At 40.1% G+C, this 26,882-nt stretch overlaps 1 protein-coding gene across 3 annotated transcripts; it reads right to left on the bottom strand.

Annotated features, from left to right (window-relative positions):
• Positions 1-5,970: 5,970 nt before the first annotated feature.
• Positions 5,971-22,401, bottom strand: OSGIN2 (oxidative stress induced growth inhibitor family member 2). 3 transcript variants are annotated; one of them, XM_056331306.1, is made up of 7 exons: positions 21,873-22,401; positions 20,197-20,259; positions 18,599-18,753; positions 13,721-13,857; positions 11,922-12,113; positions 11,206-11,297; positions 5,971-9,490 (listed from the first exon to the last, which is right to left on the bottom strand). In XM_056331306.1, exons 3-7 carry the CDS (start codon positions 18,663-18,665, stop codon positions 8,443-8,445), a joined length of 1,536 nt encoding a protein of 511 aa, XP_056187281.1. In that variant the 5' UTR covers positions 18,666-18,753; positions 20,197-20,259; positions 21,873-22,401; the 3' UTR covers positions 5,971-8,442. The 3 variants fall into 3 exon arrangements, with proteins under 3 accessions (XP_056187281.1, XP_056187280.1, XP_056187282.1); XM_056331305.1 differs by lacking the exon at positions 20,197-20,259; XM_056331307.1 differs by lacking the exons at positions 20,197-20,259; positions 21,873-22,401 and adding an exon at positions 19,223-20,147.
• Between the last annotated feature and the right edge of the window lie 4,481 nt (positions 22,402-26,882).

Here is a 26,882-nt window from a genome sequence, read left to right on the forward strand (position 1 = left end):
CTCTCTGCGTATTTCCGTTCCTTTGCAAACCAGTGGACTCATCTACCACGTGACTAAGGGAAGCACCCCCCAGACAAACATGGAGGTTTCTTTATAGATCTTGTATGAGATGTCTTCTCTGTGTCAGCGTTTCCAGTGTCATCTTCACATTTCTTTGTAGTCTTTCACAGGCTGTGTGCTGTTGAGATGGGAGGGCATTTTGGGAATTTCTACAGTAGTGCTGACAAAAAAACCCAGCATCAGCACTTGGCTGGAGATATGTATCCAGTGTATGTTCCTGTTTTGGGTCCAACTTGAGGGTATCTAATAGTTGATAGGTTTGGTTTCTAATTCAGCTTTGTCTGCTGTTTGCTTGATGAGAAGCCTGTAGATCAGTATGTAAGCCTTTTGCTATTTGAACATGAAGTTATATTTGCTTTAAAAAAGCTTAGTCATTTAAACCTCTACCCCTTACCCATGCCTTGAATTATAATTCCAAATTCATGTAACAAATCCTGTTTGTAATACTGAAGCCTTCCATTTTAGCATAATATTGTCATAAGTTAGAGCTCCAAACATTAGGGGAAGCATGCTTGTTTGCTCGCTGGTTTGAGCCTTCTGTTACTGAAGTTTCTGAGGTAGATGATAAAGGATGTGATTACGTGATCCAAATCTTGGGAGCCTGAACATCCAATAAACTACACCAGTATTTGCATTACCCCTGGAACTATTAAATTAACTTGGCCCAATGTTTCCTTCAGTTTACAAAACATACTGTTGTAGGCTAACCTCAGCAGGCAGCTAAGCCCCCTGCAGCTGCTCACTTGCTCCTCGCCAGCAGCGTGGGGTAAGAGAATCAGAAGGGTGAAAGTGGGAAAACTGAGGGGTTGACATAAAGACGGTTTTAACAGTTAAAGCAAAAGCTGGGTGCACAAGCAAGGGCAATTAACTTTGTGTTAGTTTTGCTGCATGCCATATTTTAACTTTGTGAGGATTGTGCCTTGTGGTTTCGACATTCAGTTCAGCAGTTTTCCGAGAGAATTTCTATGGTTTTCTTTGGAAGGGTAAAAAAAGTGCAGCAACTGATACGACATCTAAGGTTTCTCTGATCTGCCTCAACCCACAGTCTGCAAGTATGCCACCTTTTTGACAATATGATGCTCTTTTTCTAAAAATACATCTAACCAGAAACTTATCTTCAGATCTTGTTTCTTGCATTTTTTCTGTGTAACACAAAGTTTGTTTGAAGGCTTGTAGGGATTGCTTTTTTTTATAGCATTTATTGTTTACCCTGCTCACAGGAAGGAGATGCACACAATACTTAAAACTAAATATACTTTTTATTAGCAAGGCTTTTTAAAATACAGTCTCGTATTCAGCAGCTTAGCTGAACACAGTTTAAAGCAGGTTGAATTACTCCATGCGCCACTAAAACAGAGGATGGGTGCTGTATCCCTGCAGGAACATGCTTAATTCTCAGTTTAACTCACACGCGTTTCAGCAAACTTCGCATATTTCCTACATCAGTTGGGGAAGCCACTGCCTTTTTTGGCAAGATTACGACGATTCTCACTGTTGACATTTATTTTCTGTTTCTATCCATTAACATCTCTGAGCTGCCCCCTTTTCTCCTTCCCTTACTCCCCATCTTCTCCCAGAACGATGGGGGACTGATGCGGCAGGGCTGGCCTCTCCTGCGTCATTGCACCAGTTTCTGTATGCTGAAAGTGTCTTTGCTTTCAGTTTCAGTCTCCTCCATCCACCAACCTCCCCCCTGGCTTCCTCTGGAGGGCTAAGCCCGTTCACTACCTTCCTTCCCGACGTGTCAAAGAGGCTTTATTCCACGTGTTTACCGTCAACCATCCTAACTGAGACAGTAGCTGAAGTCTCTGCTATAGACCTACCTCCCACCCCCCCTCCCAGCTCTCCTCTTACCACGGGTGATTCCTCAGTCCTTATTTTCCTGCCTTTTCTCCTCTTCCTGCAAAACTGCTCCTCTTGCTCTGTTCCATTTCTTGAATCTGTCCTCAAGTCACATTTGGCAGCATCTGGTGTTTGATTCACAAATTCCAGTTGCATTCTGGTATCTCCTTAGAACTTCAAGCTAAATGTGGCAAAACCTGAACCGTCATCTTTACTGTTACACCTCTACTCTTCCTCTTACAATGCCTTTATAACCGCCATCTCCACATTCCAGGGAAATAGTTATGAAAATGCTAGACAAAATCAGATCTCCCTAACTGCAACTTTCACAGCCACTTGCTTTAGCGCTCTGCCCATACTACGCTGCCCCAGCTTTGACCAGCACAATCTCTCTCCAGCAGTGGGTACAGCACCAGATGCAAGCAAATCAACACCTTCCTCTTTTTGAATACTACAGCTTTCTGAACACCTCTTCCTCCCCGGTTTTTTTCCTTTGACTTAAAAATTCCCCACTTTTCCAAACTAAAAAAATTAACTTCTAGGTGAAACTTTTAATATTTAGCCTTCAGTCCATCATCAGTTTTCACACACGAAGATGAAACAAGCTTAGCATGCAAACCTTAGGCGGGCTTATCATCTAATCAAAGCTGTGGTTTTGCTCACAAGTTGCTTGCAGCTCAGGAGACTGTATTTCAGCTGATAGCAGATGTTCTGTACAAGTTGACATTGCTCATCTGAAAAAGGGGGTATGACCCAAGCATACTCCAGCAAAAGCAGCAAATGGAGGCATGACACACAGAAATTACATTTACATAGTATCTCCAGGTGTATCACGTGTGTGAACAAACACACAGGTAGATAAATACAAGCCTTTATCTTACTTAGAAGTAATTCCACAACCAGCATACCAATCCTAACAGAAACAGGCAAGATCAGAGTACTGACACTCCAGATTGTGCCAGGTAGATATAAGAAAGCAGGATCAGTTCTTAAACAGCAATAACTCAGAGTTCATGTAAATGCTGGTGCTAGAGTCCAAACTGATGAAAAAATGAACCATTCCCCTCTCTCCTCAGAGTGTCCCCTGGAACTCTGTCCAATCTCTTTGATTGCCTTGTCTTTACCTTTATATTTGTGGAGAACTTTTTTTACTTATTACAGCTAGTTAAAAAAGAATTTAAATTGCCAGGATTCCATACTACTTTGTGACTATTTAGCAAACCTAGTCGTTAGCTTTCTTTATGCTGGTATGCGAGTCCACAGAGGGTGCCCAGGAATATGAATCTGAATTCTAGTTTACTGAAGCATCCACTGTAGGCGGATACTTGTGCATTGCTAGTGATCCCAGAATAAAGAGATGGAGGAGGAAAATGAAAATTAGATTAACTTAAATCTCCACAACAAGTTGTTTCAAAAAGGATAAGAGAGCTAACAATATGAAGGTTGGGGTTTTTTTCCTGGTTTTAATGACTACTGATGACCTCTGCGTTTTGAGTTTGCTTGGTATGCCCTGTAAGTACAAAACTATCGTTAGAAAATCACCTAGCACATGGACAGATGTAATGTGAACGTAGGTTCAGGGTTTGCCTGAGCTGAAATGTTGTAGTGCCTGCAAAGACAAAATAATCTTTAAAACAGAGCTTATGTTCACTGTAATTACTAAATTATACTGTAAATGTTTTTTCCCCCATAATCCTTGTTCCTTACACCAATTTAATCCATGACCTCACAATTCCTTGTATAATCAAGCTTCAAAAATTAGTTAAAGTGAAATAACTGAAGTATACCATATTCCCTAAAATATGGTCTTTTTCAGAAGAAGAGCTGTTCATAATTCAATATCCTCGCTTCAAATGTGTACCCCTAATGTCACCAAAACCTTTCTTTCTCTGTCAAAGGATGTTTCAGTTTCCATTGTTTCTGGTAAATAGAATCAGGTATTATGGTTATTGCAAATAAAGCGTGACTTTTCTTTCAAGTTGGGCAAGGGGAAAAGGGGGAAGTAAGCATCCAAAAAGCTCTCACATCATTTGAGGTACTATGCTCCCATCTTGCTCTTATCTCAAAAAATAATCAATGATGACGGAACACTGTTATTGTAAGGTTCTAAAATACTATCTAGAATTAAAATGTAACAGTATAAACCTTTCAGCATTTGTTGTTCTGTAACTTCTTCAAAATGAAATCATTACTATATGGATGATAATAAAATCAAATTATTAGCTGCCTTTAAGGCATACATGTGCTACCTCTTGCTGTTCAGACAAGTTTGGGAGCTAGCACAGTTACAGCACAGATTCCGCCATTACATGAAAATACGCGCTTGCTTTCTCAGAATTAGAAAACATGGTTCCAGAACAACAGAGTCTCATCTCTTGGCACACCACCTTACTGACCCAGTACTACAGCTTCTGCAGCAAATATAATTGCTTCTACTTCCTATGTTGCGTGTTGCACTTCAGTGTAACTTCAGTTAAAAATATACGGCAACATTAGACTAAGGGCTCCAGCACAAAGCTCTGAAGTTACGGTTGGCAGATCTTGACACACGAGGGTGGGAGACCACCAGCCCATCAACGCTGCATAGGTTCACTTCAGCACCTTAAAGTTTGCAGTTCATATTGCTCAGATTCATTTCTGCTTTCTTCCCGTCATTCCTCACAGGTGATCACTTGCTGTCAGTGAGGACTCACTAGAAGTTTGCAAATTTTACACCCTTTCTTTCTCAAGAAGTTGGCCTAAAAATGGCCTTTTCTTCCTTTCAACTGGACATGCTGGTCGGGCCTGCCTCCAAGTTTGAGTCTTTATTTCCTCCAGCTTTGAATAAGTACTCTGGATTTCTGGCTCTAGCCTTCTTTTCATAGTTCTTGAGCTATGAGAGAAACAAGTTACTGACACCTACTTCTACAAATCTAGTTTTTTTTCATTATGCAACCATCCTTTATGAAATTAATCAGTTTAAAAAAGGGGGCCTACAGTCACCAGGCCAGAAGGAAAATACAGTATGACCCAATAATTTCCTAAGTGCCAAGGACTAGGGACATACAGCTGCAGGACACGCTCTGGTGTCCTTTACTCAATGTATAGGTACTGTTTCTGGGAGCTATATTCTTTCCACGCGTTCACTGACAAGCTCAGACACTGTTCTCTCTGGATTACTTGCAGAAACGATTTCTGCATTTACTCACCAGGGTGAAACTTAGCCTTACTCTTCCGTGGAAAATGTTTTAAGCAGAAATCAGTCATCTACTGGAACCTAAAAGAAAGGCAGTGCCGTTTCCTACCGCCCTGTTGGGTGCCTTCATTAATAAGCACCTATCGTTACATCATCACATATGAGGCAGACTGTATGGGGAATTACTATGAAAAAATCTTACTCCCAGCCCAACAGCTCAATACTACTTAAATAATCGTAGCAGCATTTTATCTAGGAGACACATTCAGCATTAAGAACCAAACCCAAATGTAAGAGACATTTTCCCAGTAGCCTATTAGAAAATCTACAGTATGGGTTACCATACATTTACCAATTCTATAAACCCAAATTAAAGTCCTTTAGCTAAAAATTATATTCTTCCTGTCTGTATTTTAGTAATAAAGCTTAAGTAGTAAAGCATCCTTTTTAAATCCATGATGTTTAAAAGCTTATCTTTCTCTCTGAAAGGAAAGCTGAAAGAAGCAGTCAGGCTCCCTTCTGGGAACTGTATTATACCATACAGGAAGTTCAGATGTTTGTTGGGGTTTTTGTAATCTGAGCAACAAAGTATTTCCCCAAAAGACAACTATTCAGTGCCAACATCTGAGCCACAAGAAATGCAGTCAGTATGATATAATGCTTTAGGTAAAAACTATCCTAAGGCAAAGCTTAAATTTTTACATTTCTCATTCTCTGAAAAACACCACAGTGGAGAGAAACAGGAATTTCTCTTGAAGAAACCCAAAAGTAAGAAAGTCCAGCTACAACTTTAAACCTAGCAATTCCTAGAAGAAACAGGATTATTTTTTTAGTAAAGCTTTGATTGAAAAAAGTATTTTTATACTGGCTTAATAAACATGACTACCGAGAACTTCTCTGCCCAGCTAAGGGCTTCTCACATGCAACTTTTTAATCCAAAAATACATGCAAGATAAAAGGAAAAATAAAGAAAGACAGTTAAACCCCAAGGTACTGTAATAGTACAGAATTATCTTTTACTGCAGTAACAGGACAGAAATCTCTGCTACAAATTTTTCACTACAACACACACAGCTTTTAAGTAGCTGCAGCAGCTGAAGCTAGAGATTTGGCTGTTTGAAGCTTTTTTCCCCTTTTTCCAAAATAAGTGTAAGTAAATGGCCTCCTTTGTTTTGATGGTTTCACATGACAAATGAAAAAGTGGTAACATGCTATGATATGTTGTATTCAGACATTTATCTCGACACAAAACTCAAGGAATTTAATAACAGCACAGATGTATTCCCAATATATTAACTGCAATGAAGTTCTATAATCAAGTATTCAGCACTTACAAAACTGATTTTCAGTTAAAATTATCAGCTATCACAGGTTTAGGATAGATTTATATATAACACAGTTTCGGCCAAAGGCAGCAAATTATAGAATCTCAATTCAATTATGAATAAGCCTAGAATTTAGCATAATTAAAACCAGCTCAAATATCAGTATAAAAAGTATCTTAACTACTATTGACAATGCATTGTTAAATCCAACCATGGAGGCAATGTGGAAATTAATATAAATGTTGCTTCATTTGTGTTCATTTTTATGCTATTAAGTTGGCTCTAAACTAAAATTTATTATTAGTAGTAGCATCATTTCATAAATTACTTTGGACTTCCTTTGAAAATAGTCATTTCAGTCCTTGCATACTTTACCTTTTCAACTTGTATGTCCAAAGTCTGAGTAACTTACTCAGATGCATAAAGGGCTGCAGCAGCCACAGAACCCCATAATTCAGTAGGCACAGAAAAACAGGCATTTATTGCATATTGGTATCTACAACTTATGAAAGTTAGACAGCTGGGAAACCAGCAAGCACTAGCAGTTTCACAAAAGTCTAAGCCTAATTTCCTTTTTAAAATCTGTTCAAGTTATAATACGGAGATTTTAATCATGCAAATACAATACCTTAAACTAACATGAAATTCTTCAACACAAAAAGCCCTCAACAAAAAAATAAATAACATCTATTCCATCGCATTGGACCTGAAGTAAAATGTTTGGTAACAAATCAGTTAAAACCAAGCACTTTTTGTCTATTGAGAGTTCTGGAATATAAAGTAAGTTTTCGAACAAGCTGATGCTTGCCTCACTATGGTGAAAAATCCATGAGTGTGTTTAGGTAAACTAACTTCTCTAAAACCCAGCAAATGAAATCTAGGTCTCACATTATGGAGCAGAAAGGTGAAACTTCAATTCAGAGGTAGGTACAAGTTAAGTCTTTGTCTTTCATAACGAGCTTTAAGATTTAGAGGAACTATGGCATGTTTGTTTTGGGTTTGGTTTGTTTGTTTTTTAGCTGGCTGTGAGATATAACCCTTTTTCAAGTTTCAGAAACTGCAGGCTAAAGTAGTTTTAGTGTTATGTGCTGCTCTAGAAAAAAAGAGAAATAACCAACACTTGCTCAAATGGGAGATGAGGATATCTATCACCCACCTTCATCAGTCAAGTGATCCCATTCAGTCTTCCTGAGCTAGGAAGCAAAAAAAACCCTTAATTTTTCTTATGTACTTAATTTTTCAGTAGTACACTAGATATTCATTATATTGACACTGTAATAAGAGCACTTACATCAGTACTTTATTGTTTATGTTAATGAGTATTCTCAGAAATGTACATACCACTGTAGGGGAACATCTCAAATCTTTCTGCACTCCCCCAACTATAGGCATAGAGTGAAAAAACATTAATGGATTGTGTCAAATCATGCGTTAAAGATTAAATGGGAATGCTTATTCTTTTATTCCAGTTACCAACTAGGATAATTTAAAATTGTAGAAGAAATCCTTCTTATAGTAAAAACCATTTTACTAAGTGCTCATTCCAAGTATTACTGTATTACTATGGCAAATAAATAAAATTTTTCTTTCAAGCAGAAGGTTCCAAATTTGCTTTGGGACCAAGAATCACTTTGGACTATGCAAGCTTTCTGCTTTTAGAAGTTATTTTAATTTCATGGTAAGAATATTTTGTCACGTTTGACACTAAAATGTAAAGCCACTCTGGTAGGCATTGCTTTTCCCACAGGAAGTCTGCTCTTTTAGCTGAGCAAGAGATGACAGGCAGGTCAATATAAGTTAGTCTCATTTTCTGTTTATCTGGAAGTAATGCCAGTTAAGTAGAGATCAGTTGTAATAGCAGATCAATTTTTTGTATTTTGAAAAGGTGAAGTATTGTAGTATCAGCATCCTTTACCAAGCAATACAAGCGCAGGTTACTTGTATACAACAGAAATGTGACTGCTATCAACTTTCACTGTCAGTGAGTGTTCTGTTAGACTACATCTGCAATTCTGTATGTGAAAGTTTCTAATGTCTCATTTATGGTACCCCATCACCTCCTCCATCCCCACTTTCAATCAACTCATGTTTCTTCTTTTGTCTTATTGCCAAGCATCGCGCAATGCCCAGTGCGCCTCCTTTTAAAAACCGTACAAAGTTGTCTCCCACCAGAGGACCTAAAGCAAAGAGGTTAGCTTCTTTAGTGCATTCATAAGTGTATGGATCAATCTCTATAGGATTCCCCTTGCACGTGATGGGCTGGTTAGAGTGATGACCTATGCTATGTCCTTGGTCCTTTAGAAAGAAAAGATTTGGGTGAGAACCTATCAGAACTAAGGCTACAGAAAACTTCAAAATTTTCTTCAGTCCGGAGGCACTCTGAAGAACACACTTCATTTCAGGCTTGAAGGAAAGCACATTGTGTTCAGGGAAACTTGTGTAAGCAGAATGTAGACTGGAGTCCACCGTATGGGACTGAGTACACATCATATGATAGACCTTATGGTATTCTGGGTAAAGCTTTTTAGGTAATTGTTTGAAAATTAGACTTGTATCAGTAACTCTTCTACGAAACACATGGATTACTGGGATGTTGTTGTTGTAGGCACACAGTACTGCATCAGCTGCTGTAAGTCCAGCACCCACAATTAACACGGGGTCTGCCTTCCCACGTAACTTTCCTTTGCTGATAGCAGCTCCGAAGTCAGACATGGAATGAAGCACAAAAGGAAAGTCTTCTCCTTCAACTTGAAGTCGGCCAGGAGAATCAAAGGTTCCTGTGGCCAGAGCCACATTCTCAGCAAAGAGGCAGAAGGGCACATGAGAACCATCCGTTGCTCGCTGATAACCTCTCACTTCCCAATTTCTCTTAATCAGTGATTTCTGTCCATCTTCCATTTCCAAATGCTGTGTTGACATATTTTCATTTAGTTGACTTCTATCTTCATCATCCTTTCCTCGGTAAAGCCTGGATACTGATGTGATGTAAACATTGTCTCTGAAATTCTTTTGGAGGCCCATGACTTTAACATAGTGTTTATAATAACAAGCTATCTCCTCTGGCATTACTCGATCACTCTTTATATTTCTGAAACAAAATTAAATGGTTCTGGTTAATGTACAGAAATGTGAATATCATGTATGACACACTACATGGCAGTCAAATTTAAGATAACTGAACCTTTATTTGTTCTCTTGATTCCTGATATACAAGACAATCTGACATTTTTAATAGCTGTAAATCTTTACCATGCAAAGTGATAAGGTGATTAACAAGTATAACAAAACTCTGCAGTATCACAGTAGGTCTGTATGGAAGTGTTTTACAAAGCCAGTTTAGCATCACAACTGTCAACAATACAATACTGGCTAAACTTGTACTCCGTGAGAATACACTTGATTAGGACATAAGTAACTAAATGTTACAGTAATTGTTAAGTGCTGTTTTTTAAACCCTAGGTTCCATGTACTACTGGAGGCAAGTATTCTTTATTATACTCTACAAAAGACCTCTCCCTTGGGTACAGGTAAGTTCAGTAAGTATCAAATCAAGTTGTTCCATATCACAGGAATGAACAATGCAAGTATGACACGCAACCTTAATACAACTATGTAAAGAGGATTATCATGTCCAAGTGTCCGATAAAAAATTTTTTGCACTGTAATCCTCACATTACATCTATGCTTTTCCAATGCTTATTGCATTCACATGTATGAAAGAGTAAGCTGAAAATGTAATTATTTTGAACAGGTGCATGAATTTGTGCTTCTTTAGAAGTAAGCTCTAGGAAGAAGGCAAAAGAAACAGTGAATATCGGGATTGCCACTGAATTATGCTTAAAAGCATATTTACAGGAAATCAAGCTACTTGTTATCATAGATTAACAAGTTAATAGCATATGTACTTCTAAATGTTCAAGTTGCTACTCTGACAATCCTGTTGAGATATTTATTGAAGAGGATAATGCTACAGTGTGACACCTGTTGCAATGAAACTTCAGGAACTATTTTACATGACTGTAAGTTTTCATTATCATCAATACTTTTAAATATGTTAGTTTAGTTGTAGTATAACAGGTCAACACTGCTGGTTTTAGTATTGTTGAAAACTATAATATAAACAAATTAGCTTCAGATAATAAGCAGCTTATGGGATTTCAGTTAATAAGGATGCAAGATTACTGTGGTTATCTAAGAAAGCAGTTAAAGAACAAAGGTACAGCTTCTTCACTACAAGTTTTGTCCTGAAATGAGTAACAGTCTGCCCTTAAAGACATATGCCCAAGTAATTCTTCTTTGCCCTGTGTGGTACAAGAACAACTTCCTTTAATTTTGCTAGAACAAAGTCAGGAAAATTAAAATTCTAGAAAAAGCTTATGTAGAGTGTTCCTAGGTTCATCTGATGACACAGACCTTTATGAACTAATTATATAACTGAAGTAAGAACAGTGAGCTTGTACAAGACAGTAATTTTTTTCCTTTAAACTCTGATCAAAACTGCTCACGTAACAGTACTCCTTTGTGAAATGCTGCTAAAACACACCACTGCTTGTATGTATGCTTTTGATGCTCTTAAAGCAATTACTCTGGCTGACCACTGTCCATTTTTTTCCATCACAGTACATACAGCAGAATAATTTCCAGTGCCATCAGGCAATTTAACAAACAATACAAGAAGTCTCCCTTTGAACAATGAAGTTTGAGTGTTTTCCAGTTCTTAAAATAATGTTATCTGGATTCTTAGAGCAACTAAGTGACCCTACTACAATTATATATACAACCCTAATTATGCAATATCGTTACCTGCGTTTGTTAGCTGCCCACTCCTTAAAGGTGAGGCCAGGCAACTCCATCCAGTCTCCAAAACTGATTGTTAGCATAGAGCCTTCCATGGACTATGGAGAAAAAAACCCCAAGATGCATGACCAGATACATTTAAAATGGATACATTAATGTAAAATACAGTAACATTTTTCTCATTGTACTCATTCAGAGCAATAAAATACCAGAACATAACAATACCAGGACATGACATGAAGCGTTGATGAACTGTGGTCATGTTACAGTTAGATACTGAGCAACTACATTATCTAATAAAGCAGAAGGTGAAGACAGAACAAGTGAAAGGGAAATCAAAAGCAAGCTACTTAACATACAAAACAAGAAGAAAAAAAAGTGAAACTAACACCATATGGACACATTAAGATTTAAGATTTTGTACTGAAGTACCTGGAAACAATGCAGACGAGAAAAAAGTCATAGAAAATACTCTTCATTATAATTCATTAAATTTAAGCTAATGAAAAAACCATATAAGACAACAGTAATGGTCACAAATCCCCAAATGAAGGACAATCTTTTCCTTATTTTCTCATTTCCCCAACATATCTGGGCTTTGGTAATTAAGCAGTTGCAACTGAAACTGCCATTACTATCTAAACCAGCCTTAGATGGTAAGAAAAACCCCAAACCATAAAATTATCAAGTTACCATAGAAGTGATAGGAAATTTTTACTTACATGCCAAGCCCCACCAGGTGGTCCTTTACCAAGCACTATATGGGGAATATAATTATGTTGTTCTAGCTTCCAGTGCAAAACAGGTGGGTAGTCATACCCAAAGTCAGCATCAGGATGAAGCAATGTATCAAAAAGCACTGCAACTGGGTTTGAAGAACGCCCTTCGAGGCCTTCAGACAGGTACTCCAGATCCTAAAATATGGAAAAAGTGGTATGTTCACACAGCTTCTACTGTTCATCATGTTATTCTGATGTACAGAAGTTGAATTTCAACAGAAAACACAATTAGTTCAAGCTGCATTTTAAGCAGAGGTATTTAATGCAGAGATTCAATCAAAACACTTTTCAGAAAAAACTGCCATGATTCAGTTCTTCTATAGGTCTGAATAATACATTTCACTCATGCAAAAACTACATGTTAATCACACAGTAATACTGGGGCAGGTTAGCATTTGAAATTCACTTTAAAAAAGAAATACAGGGACAAATACTCAGAGATCAGAGCAACTTAGTGACACTTGCATTTATAGATAGGAGACTCCTTTTAACAAAGAATTACTAGTATCTCTAGGAGCCCCATTTTGATAAAGCAGAAAACTTTGTAACATGTTCACATTTCAGCATCTATTCATCAGCTGTGTTCTAAAAATTTTACAATGCAATAGCAAATATTTGAAGAGAGACTACAGTTTTGAAGAAAGAATTGGGGGAAAAAAAGAACCAACACCACAAAAAAACCCAAAGTCAAACAACCCCTACTTCTCCACTACAAATACATATGCATGTTTGTATTTCAAATAAACTAGTCACACAGACAATACAGTTAGTGATAGCATTGTAAGTAGTCAATCAGTAGAACAGTGAGGTAAATAGAAGCAATAACATGACAAGCAAATGGACAAGGGGGGAGAAAAATAATGAAGATTTAACTAATCAAATCAGAAAAAACTGGGATTATATGAGGGTAACAAATATAGCAGAAGAGCAATTGTGAGTACAAGACAAACACTGAAGGATACATACTGTTGAGAAAAGAAAAATGGATTGTGTTTATAGAGGATATATGTCCCTTACGTTACTAAAAATGAAGTCTTTATGAGAATCGTACTTTTTAAGGAAGATTTTAACTTCAAGTATGTTAGCAGCATGTGTTCTTTGACAATAGTGCCTGAACATCCTAGGACACGAAAGCTGGAATTCCTGCATCAGCTACTCACTGACCAAGTGGTGCTTTAGATACTTCTGGCAAGTAGTAGGAACAATGCAAAGGGCAGATTGTAAAACCAAAACACCATAAACAAAAAGCCCTCAAAAACCACAAAACCCACCACATGCCCCAGGATTGGATCTAGTGCTCATGAATTTATTCTATTTAAATTAACAAAGTAACTTGTTAACACATTAGAAATACCCTTAGATGAGTAGGCTGGCTCTTCACAATACAATCTGCAGAACTGTTTTGGATAAGCAGCACTTAAAGTGTATTGCTTTTCATCTGAAGTGCCCTACATATATAATTTGTTACAAGCCACTGAAGAAGGTATATACTGCTCTTTATTTTACAGGTAGAAAAAAAGAGAGGCCAAGAAATAAAGCTTGTTGTTTGAGACCACGCAGTTACTGAGCTTTACTGCGGTCTAATTCTCTATGGGGTGAGAATATTAAGCCTGTTCTTGTCTATGGCACTATTTATGTAAATTGCAAAAGCATTTTAAATAGGATTGTTAAAGAAAGCCTACTGTTTCATAATCCAGCTTGCAGCAGGAAAAGAGCTAGACAAGCTGGTAACCAAAGCTTACTTGATCAACAATGGAAAGATGTCGAGCTTCTTCTAATTTCGTATGTAGAATGGGGTTTGGGTGTATAGCTTCAGGAGATAAATATGGCCTGTATCCAGAGAGCAGGTAAGAAAGACAAATTCCCGAAGGTCCATTTCCTATTAAAGAAAGAAGTTACCGCTTTAGTAAAAATGCCAATAAAGTTTCTGTCGCTAAATAAGCAGCAGCAAAATCATATTAAAGTACTATAATGCGATACTATCCTGATTCCAAGCAGCTTATAAACTTCACAGTAAAATAAAGGCTGCCATAGGAACTTCCTCCAAATAAACTGAGCAGAATCTTTTCCAGATAACAAGAAAAGTACATATGACTGTTTAAATGATGAAAGAAAACGCATATAAAGGAGTTTCATAATTTAGTATGTTGAAATCACTATTCTTGTGTGAAAATGGTTCAATGGATAAGATCTGGTCTGCCTGTCAATCATAGTGATACCTGAATATTATTGCCACCTTACAACATTGCCTTCCTACTTACACTGGGTACTGTAAAAACACAGAACAGAAAGACAATCTAGAGCATATGCTCTTCAGGTCTTCCCATAAAATAAAAGGAAGTAAGAGACAAGCAGAAAGCTGGAGACTGCAAGTCAGATGAGAAGTTACAGACACACCACAACAGCAATGTAAAAGCTGAATGAAGACAGTTACAGTAGGTAAGTGGTGAAGTACAAGAAACTCGTAAGACCACATTCAACATTAAGCAACAATCTAAATTCAAACATCCTTCTATATCCTTTTTGTAGCATTCAATTAATATATGTGTATTATTGCAATTTTAAAACTTTTCAAAATGTTATTGAAGGTGTGAAATGTGTGGGACCAAAACACTACCGTAATTATTTCTATTTATTTGACTAGTATTAAACAAAGTAGCGGACCATATCTATGACATGCAAATATGGAAGTAATATTCATGTTGCAAAGTCAGATAACAAAAGCTAGGGAAAGGTAAAGTCAGGAAAGTATAGGCTCTGGTACAGAATTTAAACATGTGACTATGCACTGTTATTTCTATAGCTCCTCGTGCTCATTAACTGAATGAAAAGCACAGTGTTCTCCTAATGAGGCACTATTCAGTATTTTGTCTTTGTTTTCTAACTAGAATGGCACACATGGTATTTACCACACACTATTCAAATTCTGGGGTAAAGACAAAGTTACTAATTTATTCGTGTTTTATACAGCACTCATTGTTAGGATGTTAGCTCTTCCTACCATTTCAATTCTTGATCTGAAGAGTTCACCCGTCATGTCCTGTTCCCCATCACCTCTGCACACGCTATTTCCATTACCTGTCAACAATCCCAGTTCTCCAATGCCCGTCCCTTCTCCATTTTCTGATTTCCCAGTCCCTAAATCCCCCATCAGTTTGCCGAGACCCTGTTCATTCCCAGCCTTTTCATACATCAGATCTCTTTTTACTCCTCCACTAGACTACACTCATCACTCTGGTCCCCAGTGGCAATATATCCCATACTTTATCCCAATGCTGCATGCATAGACCAGTCACTGCCATGGGCTCCAATAAAATCATGTAGGCTCACTACAGACGAGTTCTTCAAAGGCTGAGACTACAAAGTTAATAGAAATCTTCAATAAGCATGTTTTCTCCAAAGGCCTAAAACCTGACTAAGTATGTGAGACTGCACAATGGCTCCTATCAAACAATCTTGTTTCTGCACCCAAATATGGAGCCAAAAATAGAGTGCCTGTATACTGTAAGAACCTTAAAACACTGGAAAAGACTAAGCAAGCCGTGGATTTCTACCATTGGGATCTTCAAGACAGTTAAATCAAAAATCTGTAATAAAAGTTTTACGTATTGCTGATCCTGCCTATATTATCCCCCAAACCACTTTCATTCCTATTTTACCATTTACAAAAAAGACTATAAACAATCTTTCAGACAGTGAAAATGCTCTTCCTTACTCTCACACTGTTCTACCCTCCCACAAACAGATCAGCATGAGATAGCTGGCTACGCTTCAGTCCAGGAAGTAAAGCTTAAAACAGATGCACACCCCTCCTGTCACCCACTTGCCACATGAGACGGATGTGAGAGAGAACCTTAGCAATACACTGAAACCATCCAGAACAAAATCGTATGAAGTTCTGAAAACACTCTATTCATACCTATAGTTCACAAACACTCCCATGACAGAGTCCATTCTTAACTATTTTTGGAATTACAACTTGGACATGGTAAAGAATTTTGTTTCTTTTTACAACTGCATAGCTAGATTTTTTTTTCCTACCGGGGTCTAAAGGACGCTAGTCTACAATACAAAGAGAAAGAACTGTGCCATACCCAAGGATGCCGTGCTAAAGATTATTTATTCCTACTGGGTAAGACTAAAAAGAACCAAATGGATTGCTAAAGTTGCCAAAACAAAGGCTGGCAAGGGCCAAGGAAATTACTGAGGATGGGATTATGCTAAGGTGAATTACTGTCAGTAAACTCCCTAGCCACTCCCCTGGGCCCATCCAGAGGGCCCATCCAAACCCAGCTCCTATTCTTGGGGCAGACTGTGTCCAAGGGAAAGAAATTCCCTTGTGGATATGCTCTCAGAACATAAGATGAAGGTTCAGCTGCAATTAGACTTGCTATGATTTTTTCATGACATCCTGGGCTGGAGGAGGGGGGGGGGGGGGAGGGGGGGCGCGCAGGGAACCCCAACAACTCTCTTTGAAATGAGAAATGTATACCTGAAGAGTTCGCTCTTTATTTACACACAATGCCTCCAATAAAGGCTCTGATTGCAACTGAGATTTTATTATAATACAGACTTTAGATATACAATCAATATACCCCAAAACCCCATGACCCTGTTCATTTAAGGAGCAGTTAACATTTTGTGTGACTAGCAGCAGAGGCTTCTCCCGATCAACAGTCAACTACAGTCCAATCATATTTACATTATGTGTCTACATGTAAAGCAAATAATCAGCTACAAACATCACAACAGCCTTGTCATTCAGATGAAAATTTAAAATGTTACATTTACACAGTAACGATCAAAACTAGTGCAGAAGATGGAAGTGTTTAGTGCAGAACATACTCTAGACTTAAGAGCTCCAGCATGAAATTCTTCAGTCCCAACTCATTCAAATGGAATGTATTAATTTTTTCCCAATATCTTGAAGACAGGTACAGCACCAAAGTTACTTACTTACTACACAGTAGCTTAGCACCCTACGCAGAACTGCAGTACAATATGCAGCACAAGCTTAGAATCAAATCTTAAATAGGACATTACAGAGGTAAAAAGGAGATGGTTAAAGAAAGTTAAAGAAAGGGAAATATAAGTTACTGCTCCATCACTAACTATTTACATATGTGCCATCTTTTTCTTTCTGATAATAAAATAGTGCAATGAGAAGATGGCAGCACTAGAAAGTACACAGAGATAATTAAAGCACTAGACGGTGTGTGTGCGTGTGTGTGTATATATACATGTATGTATATAGTGTGACAACTATTTTTGTATTCTTCTACATTATTAAATCATTCTAGATCCGTTTTAAGGCTCTTCAGAGAGCCAATGAATTAGTGATAAGAGGCTGCCAATCGAGAAGATCTGAAGTGTCTCAAACATTATCTGTGAAAAATCATTTGGGTACTGTATTTGTTTTTCAAGAAGAAATAGTCAAGGCAGCTGCGTTTAGTGTCAGCACATACAAAGGCGCTCTAGACAAAGTAAGTATTGAGCACAGGTATTTGCATAATGCATATTTGTAAAACTAAACAGTGAAAACTGAGTCATTAACCATATGGCAAACCTACACTAAGGTTGACAAAATGCCAGAAAACTGTTGCTCTTCAACTATGATACAGAACTGAGCAAGTGATTCATGTCTGTCACATCCACATAAGTCTATTACATGAGCACTATTTTAAGCTATCATGAAGAGAGCTTTGCTAACAGGCAATGTACAAACACCAGTCTTTCAAAGTTGTGGAGACTTACTGTGAGCACATTACACTGAAATATCATTCTCTGGAATCTCTGCTTGTTTGCAAGTACAGTTAAAGCTGTTGGTTTGCTGTAGTCTCAACAGCTTTGGACTATATTATTGAAAACCTTCTTTACTCCAGATCTTTTCTTTATCCCCTCATCAAGGTACGGTGGTAAGGAGCTGGTGACCAGCTGTTGCTGAAAAACCTTGGCCCAGTACAAATCCTCCTGGCACTCTCAATTAAGCTACATACCTAAGGAGCTTGCTCCCTCTGCTATCCTGTCATTCAGCAAGATGTTACGAGTACAAGCCCTTAACTAATTAATTGAGATTACAATGTATTGTTTTAAATTGGTTGGATTGACTTGGATTCAGCTTGGAAAAGATGGGACAATATTCAGACGTTAGTGATGGGTGCAACAAAGAGAAAGGCAATCAAGGAGGGAGGTTAACATCTAACCAACATACAGCATAAATTTTACGTTATGCTTTTCACTGTCCCGTCTGACCCTACAAATTTCTACTCATGCCATCAACAACCTCCATGTTACCTGAAGTAGACATATCATGTAAATCAAACCCAGTGGGATCAACACTAGAATCAAAACAGTTCTTCCATTAAGACACACGTATCTGCTGTCAAATAATGCAGCTCATTTTGTCAAAGCACAATCTGAAATCAAATTACTCCAATAGCAAGTCCCTTAACACAATTTTATGGTACTTTTATTAATCATAACAACTGTATTAGTCTAATAAACATATTCACTGCAAGGATGCTAAGCATTTGTTATTTAATGATAAATGACTTCATGCAGCAGGTCTATAAAGGCAATGACAGTGACAGAGATTCTCAAAAATGTGGAAAAAAACTCACCTATTATTACTACAGGCAGAGTAAGGAGGGAATCTCCAGGCAGAACAGTTTCTTCAATTAAAGGCATTCTTTTAATCTTCCTCCCAAGACTGTCACCAAAATACTGGACAAAGGAATTCAAAAGCTGTCCTTCTGTTTCAGGGCTGCTGTAACTTCTAATTAAGGACAGATGGGAAAAAACTAAAATGAAACATTTCAACTGTCATCAGAACAGTCTCTTCAAAAATAAAGTTGCTTTTGATGCTTTACTTTAAGAGCTATGGAACTGGCAAAACCAAGACCAAAATAGATACGCTTCATCCAATCTACGAAATTTTACGCTTCAGCACAGCTTTTCTGACAGAAGATTTTTAAAAAGTCCACTTTCTCCTAGAAAGTCTACAGAAGCGTAACAAGAAGGCACAGATGGTTCTGCTGAGATGCAGATTTCTAATTTCAGTTTATACAAAGCCAAAAAAGTATAACCAACAAGCATTATTTTGATCCCACACACAGCAAAATCCATTCCTCATGATCCTTATCAGAAGAGGATACACACTGCCTAGTCAATTAACAACTCTAAGGCCAACCAAAGGCTGAAGGAATAGCTAAGCTACAAGAGCAGCGGTTCACATCCCTTCCTACCTGCTGAGCAGCACAGAGGACTTTGCCTCGACGAATTTCTGTTTGAGTAGAAGTAAGGCTGGTTAAAGCTGCCAGTGGTGTGAAGACAGAGAAAAGTGTGAGCCCTGTTAAGCCTTAGACACAGTGCATTTTACTACTGTTAAAAGAAAGATTTTCATAAAAGGAATTGCCATGCAGTCAGGTCAGCCACTGTGCAGCAGACTGCTTCCACCCCCAGTTATTTTCCTAGATTTCTCAGTTCTTTCTCTGCAAGATCTACTTTGGTTGCTCTCGTTAACTCTTCCAAACGTGCTTCTAGACTACGAAGACTTGGTTTATATTGTTTGTTGTTTAATTATTCAGGAGCCCCCTCTGAAGCCTTTCCAGTTCATTGAAAAAGCATGCACTATCAGTTTAGCTAGAAAGGCAGGGGCAAATTAACAATACTCTGTTATTAGCAGTTATTTTACTGTCTTCAAAATAAAGGCAACTTTTTCATTAAAAATACCTCAATCAACTGACCTAAACTTTTCCTCTTTACAAACACAGTTTTAATTATTAACTGAATAAATGAAAGTACTCTTATTTATCTCCCAAGAATATCTTAAAAGCTATTTTATTATTTCAGGAATTATTTTCTACACTACAAATTTCTATTTTCTACTACTAAGGACCAAAAGCGTAAGACACTGATCCAATTCCCATGGCCTTCAACAAGCCACTTAAGCTACATGCTGCCTCAACTCCCCCAACACTGAAGGTTCTGCTACATATTTCAAAAGCCTTTCCTCAACGGGGGAAGTCTGAAATAAACTAGAGGCAGAGCTGTACAGTAGTAACAGCACCAGCACACTGTAATACATCTCTCTGACGGTTATTTCCTTGTTAAAAAGGGTGAGAAGCTATTCTAAGAGTGTTTTTATTTCAGAAAGAAAGTACTTGATACTTTATTCCCTACACTACAACAAACAAAAGGTTGCAAATTACGTGCTTACTGTTTGTTTACAGCTGCACATTAGCTCTTGGTGATCTTGGAGACAGGCAACAAATACCAGGAGCTAGATGAAGACAAGCAGAAGTCAGAGAAAGGGTATCTAATTATCATGCTGCTTTTTTCACTTCCTTTTAGACTGGCACAGGTAGACTATTATTTTCTAGCCTTTGCTCAAAGTGAACTAAGGCAATACTACACTATGCTTTGCAAACGCGCCTTAAAGGGAGCACATATGTTTTAGCGTGGTTTTAATACACTTGCTGTGCAAGATGGGAGATAAAAAACAAAAGAAACATTTCAAAAACTCTTTTATGGGATATATGCGCACTGCTTTAGGCTACAAAAGAATCCGTAATGATAAAAACAGTTGGTTCTGTGCAGCTTAGATGGGTAGAATGTGATATCCTAACTGGTTTAGCATAGAATCTAGATGTGCATAGAAACACCCGCATGCAACAGAGTTTCTCAGCTACTGTGCACATGAAGCAGAGGAAGGACTGCTGTCAGGAGCATGTTCTTCCTTTGCAAGGACATCATGCCAGAGCTCAGTAAGATTTTAAGTCGGGGCCACCATCTTCCTAACCTCTGCACAACACTGAAAGCCACCAAGTACCAGAAGTTTTGATCTTGAAAAAAAAAAGCCATGGCAGACAGCTTTGCAGTGCCGGGGATTTGGTAAGAATACCTCTCAGGCTATAGTCCTGCAGAGATGCAAGTGGGCACAAGGATGAGTCAGTTCCAAAGCGAGTGCTTACTTTACCTTCTGCTGGTCATACCAAATAACCTCGAGAATTACGTTCTGTCAAACACCTAAGTTTCAAACGTGCTTGAGTTTGTGGGCTGTTTTTTTCAATTTTTGCCCTTTTTAGTGCTTTTCAGTTCATTACTTTTTTTAATTCATGTGAAAAACCCATTAAGAGAAAAAACACTTCATACACATACACGTTCTTCTCCCTTTTGAAAAAGAAAGTAATTCTTTCATAACAACTGCCCTCATTTGCTGCAGGTTATTAAAATCAGAGCTGCCTTTTTCAGGTAGCCGTTTTGAAAGATCCTAGAATTCCCTACATAGTTCTAGAAAAAAAAAAAAAAGCAAACTGACTGTAGTGGGTGGTTAACAGAAAACTCGTTATATAAAAGGAATTTAAATTTGGTCTCCATCTGACGTGTTGGGAAGCAAATTTAACACCGTGGGATTGTTGGTTGGCTGGTTGTTTTGGTTTTTTTGTTTGTTTGGTTGTTTTTTTTTAAGTAACGCAGAAAAGCGATGCCCATCAGGGCCGGGACCCCCGACGGCGCAGCGCTCCGCACGCAGAAGCGCCCCCGAGCATCAGCGGGCGCCGGTCCCCTCCCAGCGCGGCCCCGGCGCTGCCCAAGGTCACTGCGCGCCTGCCCGCCGCGCCACCGCCAGCCCCTGCCCACCGGCCCCGCGCTCCGCCCGCCAGCGCCGCTGCGGCCGAGGGGCGTGCGGCACCGGGCAGCCCCGCCGCCACGCAGCAGCCTCGCGGAGGCCGCAGCACCGGGGCGGCGGCCGCGCTCCCCGCCCGTCGGTGTCGCCGTCTCCCCCCCCCCAGCACCGCCCCCGAGCCCCTCAACCCGGTCCCCCGGCTGCCGCGGCGGGGAGGGGGCAGCAGGCAGCCGCCTCGACCCACCGGCCGCTCGCCCCCGCCGCCTCACCTGAAGTGACCGGCCAAGGAGCAGCGGCAGCACCACACGGGCATGGGGAACGCCGGCGGGCCCGGGGCGCCGGCGGGGCCCAGCGATGAGGCTGCGGGGGGACGCCGCACCGCGGCTCCCGCTCCTCCTCCTGCCGCCGCCGCCACACTGGGGCCCGCGCGGCGCCGTCCCTCCTCCCCGCTCACATGCGGCAGCGGGTCACACGCGGGAGGAGGAGCCGCCGCCAGCACCGGGAGGGCGGGAGGAACGGGCGGCGTGAGGAGGGGAGGGCACCGCGCCGCTTCCCCCTCCCAGCCCCGCCGCGGCCCCGTGCGGCGGGGGTAGCCAGCGGCGCGCCCGCTCCCCGCGGGAGTATGCGGGATGCGCCGCCTCCCCCCGGGGAAGGCGGGAAGGGCAGCCCCGGCTTGGCACCGGCGCGGGGGAAGGGTGAGCGGGAGGGCGGCACCGCGGCAGGGAGACCCCTCCTCGGGCCGGGGACGAGGGCGACGGCAGGAGGGCCTCGGCGCACCGCCTCCCCGGAGAACGGCGAGGGCCGCTTCCCGCCGCCGCCGTGTCACCGCCCGCCGCCCCTCCGAGGCGGGGCCTCCACACGCAGGCCGCGCCGCCTTCCCGCCGCCGGCCGGGGCACACCTGCGGCTTGGTCGCGGCCGGTGGCGCGGGGAGCGGGGGCTTCGCTTCCTGAGGTGACTTTTGCCGCAGGTTGCGGTGCTGCTGGCAATGGCGGTTGTCACCCAGGCTGCCGCCCGGCCCGGAGTTCCCTGCCCTGCCCTCTTAGGGTTCACGTGCAAAATGCGCTTGGGGAAATTAACAGAAATCAAAGCCGTTCAAAAAATGTCGAGGCACCGTTTGACTCTTAGCCATCTATTTGGGAACAATATTAATACGTGTTCTGTTAGCTACTCGAAATGGGGTCTTACGATAGGTAAATAGTTTGCAGGTGTGCTTATTTGAGAGAAACCGTTTCTTAACCTGGCCTTTCCCCAGTCGGGGAGCGGCTCAGAGGGGCAGGACCCCTGCAGGTCCCCTGGCCCAACCCCCTGCTCAAGCAAGGGCAGCCCAGAGCAGTCTGCCCAGCTGTCCAGGAGCGGGCCTGCTGGTGTTGGAAATGTATCTCCAAAAGTGGAGACTTCATGACCTCCCTGAGCAACCTGCTCGGGTGTTTTGACCACCCTCCCAATGAAAACGTCTTTCCTTACGTACAAGTAGAATTTCCTCCATTTCATTTTGTGCCCATTGCCTGTCATTCTGTCCCAGGGAACCACTGAGAAGAGCCTGGCTGCGTCTTCATCATTCTCTTCCATCACCTATCATGTATTTGTACATGCATAAGATCCCTCCGACACTTCTTTTCCACTGGCTGAACAGTCCCAGCTTTCCGAGCCTCTGCTCATATTAGTCAGTCTGCTATCTAAGACACCCATGTCTTACACTGGTTTTCTCTCTCAAAGCAATAAGGGAGAATGCTAATAAAATCTACGACTGTTTATTTAGTTTTTCACACAAACTTAACAATTTGAAATGTCTTCTGTGAATCTGTTCCATAAATCCACAACACAGATCTTGCAAGGCTGTAGATTTACTGTGTCTGAAGCGGCTGTTGGTAGCTGACAGTTCAGTTTACCTCTAGGTTGTCCGTTCCAACACTGTTAGGATGGTAGTCAGCAAATAATTAATAGCATCAGTCTCAATCCCACTAGAAAGGATGGAAAATGCCAGATGAGTGCTACTGTAGGCTGTGTACCTCAGCTTTTGTCCCCTGTATAGCCCCAGACCAGGACTGCAAGTGCGGTCAGTAAATAGATGCTAGACAATGAAAGTTTAATATTAGTAAGACTGTACCTGACAGTTCAAAGAAGTTTCTAAGAACAGAAGACCCTGACTTCTAGGCGGCTGAGATGGTGGAGTTTGTCTATTGTGATTACTCAGAACTGAGACGTGCAGAACCTGAAGCGATCATCCTTGAAAGAAAAAGTAAAATGGCGAAGTGGTCAAGATATAGAACAACTTGTGAAACCGACTGTCAAGATAATGACTAATAAAAGACTTGTTTGAAACCAATAGATTAGGTAATGCTTTGTAGAGACTATAAACGTAGAGCTAAAAATCCTGTAACCTGGTCACTCTCTGCGGAGGTGACCCAACGCTGCTGGACCGATTAAAACTGCAAACCTAGAGTAACCCATAAGAGTTTGAGTCTCTTCTTTTACAGGATGGCTTTATATTTATTAGATATGTGCTCTATAAAAACTTAAGGCAGAAGAACATGGGAGCCAAGTTGTATCACTGAGGAAATACAGAATATTGATACAAAATCTCTTTAGAGAGTATGAAACACATCCAGCTAAATACGTTGTTCTTTGAGTATACCCAGGACCAGGTGTAATATGTCTAGACTAGAACTAACCACGTGAAGTTGTCTTTAGCTTGCTCTATCCCCAGAATACTGCCTTCAGTTTAGGAAATTACATGAATGATTTATATGTTGACCAGTTAATTCATGCTACTTGAATATTAATACAGTTTCATTAAAATTATGTTCTCCTTTACAACAAGTTACAGAAAAATACAACAGAAACTGAAAGGCAAACTTAAGTTTTTTCTTACAATATTTTGCTTCCAGTCAGGACTTGGCCTCCTCCCAGATACAAAACTGGAGGTCTGCGGGACATCATGCTTCAAGAAAACTAGCTATCGCCAAGCAAAAGTTTTCCAGGTTTCACTAGCTGTTTGATGGCAGGGTCCGATGGCACTGACTTCAAAATCAACACATTAAGGACATATTTGGCTCTAAATGCCACCTTTATTTCCTCCCATCAGCAAATCTGGTTATCTAGAATATAACACAGCACCTCAGCTATTCTGGTACTATTAATAGTTTTTGCCCTTGTCTTTGTGGACATAACCTTGAGTAGAAGAGAAAAACAACCACACCTGTGTCCACACCTATGATCAAGACACATCTTTCCCCAGCATGCTTTTACAAAGAAGGTAGGTTGGAAAAAAGGTATTTTATAAACCTAACAAGTACTCATGGGCCTTCTCTGGAAGTAGTATTCTGCGTAGGTGACCTGACTTATAATTAATTATATACTTCTCTCAGAAATAAAATTTTATGTTCCTTTTAAATTCTACATATTGGCCTGGGTTTTTCAGGTATCTTAGTTTTTTCGTTGGATTTATTTCAAATTCATGTCTCATGTTAAAATAAATTTTCTTCAAATGTACCTTTGTCTTAGTTATTTAACACTAAGGAAGCAACAAATGAGAAGAGAATAAAATGCACCAAGCCATAGCAAGTGTTTCCTCCCATATATAAACACAATCACATTTTACAGGGTTTTCTATTTCCTGTTCTGTTCATTTCTGTTAACAGATTCAGGCAGTTATTGGCTGCTAGGTATATTCCAGATCTTCACATTTTAAATCATATTAGCCAATTAGCTAATTTAAATCTCCTTTCTTTCACTAACACTCACTATACTAATTTAGGTAATAAAATTGTGCATTTGTTCAAGAAATATTTTTTTAAGCAAATTAATTAAAAAAAATTTCTTCCTCCAATATTCAACAAACCATTACCTCTGCCAATGATCTTGGAAAATATATTAATCAGACAGCTTTTTAGTAATCACAAAGGTATTTTTAACAACATTAGTAGCATAATCTTTCTCCCGATCAACCGACTGATAACTAAATATGTTTAGTACCAGCTTGGCACCGCAGAATTCCTGAAAATCCTGTGGACACATAAGATGGGAGCATCAGAGCAGGGAACTGTTGTCTCAAGCCATGATACACAGCATGGAAAAAAGGTCTTCATCCTCCTCTGTAGAAGCCGCGTGGCCGATGTGTAACTGAGGAATGCCAACAACCTGCACATTGTAATACAGCACGGGAAGCAAGGAAAACGACTGCAACATTTTGGGAAGACTCCGATGCCTCCACCCACTAAAATATGAGGTTGAAGTACAAACTAAGTAGAAAGTAGACCTGCAAGGCTTCAAATGTCACTACAGGAATATGATCAACTCTGTCTGGATAAATAATGCAGTATCTTGGTACTGGAGCTTACCCAGGACAGGTGTCTCATCAATTACAGACTTGTTCCCTGTAACATTAAATGACTCTGAAAGATGTATGAACTGCAAGGCCTAGCAAGCGACAGTGTAGTGAAATTTTTTCTGAGATGAGCTAACAGAAACTTTGCCACAAGCCTGTGGCACTCAGCCTGAAGTATGAGGTGCTGAAGAAAGGCCAGGAGAGATTAGGAAGGCTTGAGGTTATTTACTCTCAATACTGTCAAGCGAGATAGCAGCTAGGAAATTGAGCTGCAAACCAACTTTCTGCCCGGCCAAGGAAAAAGAATGATAAAGATGGGGGAATCTCAGTCAAGAAGTTCTGTTGCAGGTATAACAGATCCTGCCAAAAAGTCGAGATATTTGCCAAGAGGGAGAAAGAAAAGACGCTTATGGAATAAGCTTAAAGGAGCAGGTTTGTCAGGTTCCTGGGATCTTTTCTTCACCGTTGAATAAAATAATTTTCATTGGTTCTCTTCAGATGTTTTGAAGTGCTAATGAAATAATACTTGCTTGGAGAGCAAAGATGCAACAATTTCTGTGTCAAAGAATTATTTTAGTAGTATAGAAGGATTGGCATAAGGGTCTTTGCACGCCTTTTGCACTTCACAGAGATATTTGTCTGAATATCTCAAAAGGGATCTGTGTAGTATTCTGTGATGGTAGGATGAGAGAAGAATTCTGCTGATGGTTTAACCCAGCAGGCAGCTAAACACTACACAGCCGTTTGCTCACTCCCCCCAAGTGGGATGGTGGAGAGAATTGGGAAAAAAGAGGTAAAACTGGTGCATTGAGATAAAGACAGTTTAATAGGACAGAAAAGGAAGGGGAAATAATAGTAATGGTAAGAGAATATAGAAAACAAGTGATGCGCAGTGCAGTTGCTCGCCGCCCACTGACCATGTCCAGCCAGCTCCTGAGCAGCAGGACACCA

Source organism: Falco biarmicus, chromosome 3 (assembly GCF_023638135.1).
Source record: "Falco biarmicus isolate bFalBia1 chromosome 3, bFalBia1.pri, whole genome shotgun sequence".
Taxonomy (NCBI): Eukaryota; Metazoa; Chordata; class Aves; order Falconiformes; family Falconidae; genus Falco; species Falco biarmicus.

Excerpts from the sequence above, each read along its gene's own strand:
- OSGIN2 (XM_056331305.1), bottom strand. The coding sequence starts at position 21,916 with ATGCCCGTGTGGTGCTGCCGCTGCTCCTTGGCCGGTCACTTCAG. Across the intron at positions 13,858-18,598 it reads TCTGCCTGTAGTAATAATAG|GAAATGGACCTTCGGGAATT; the intron begins GTGAGTTTTTTT and ends TTTCTTTAATAG. Across the intron at positions 9,491-11,205 it reads TGGGCAGCTAACAAACGCAG|AAATATAAAGAGTGATCGAG; the intron begins GTAACGATATTG and ends ATTTTGTTTCAG.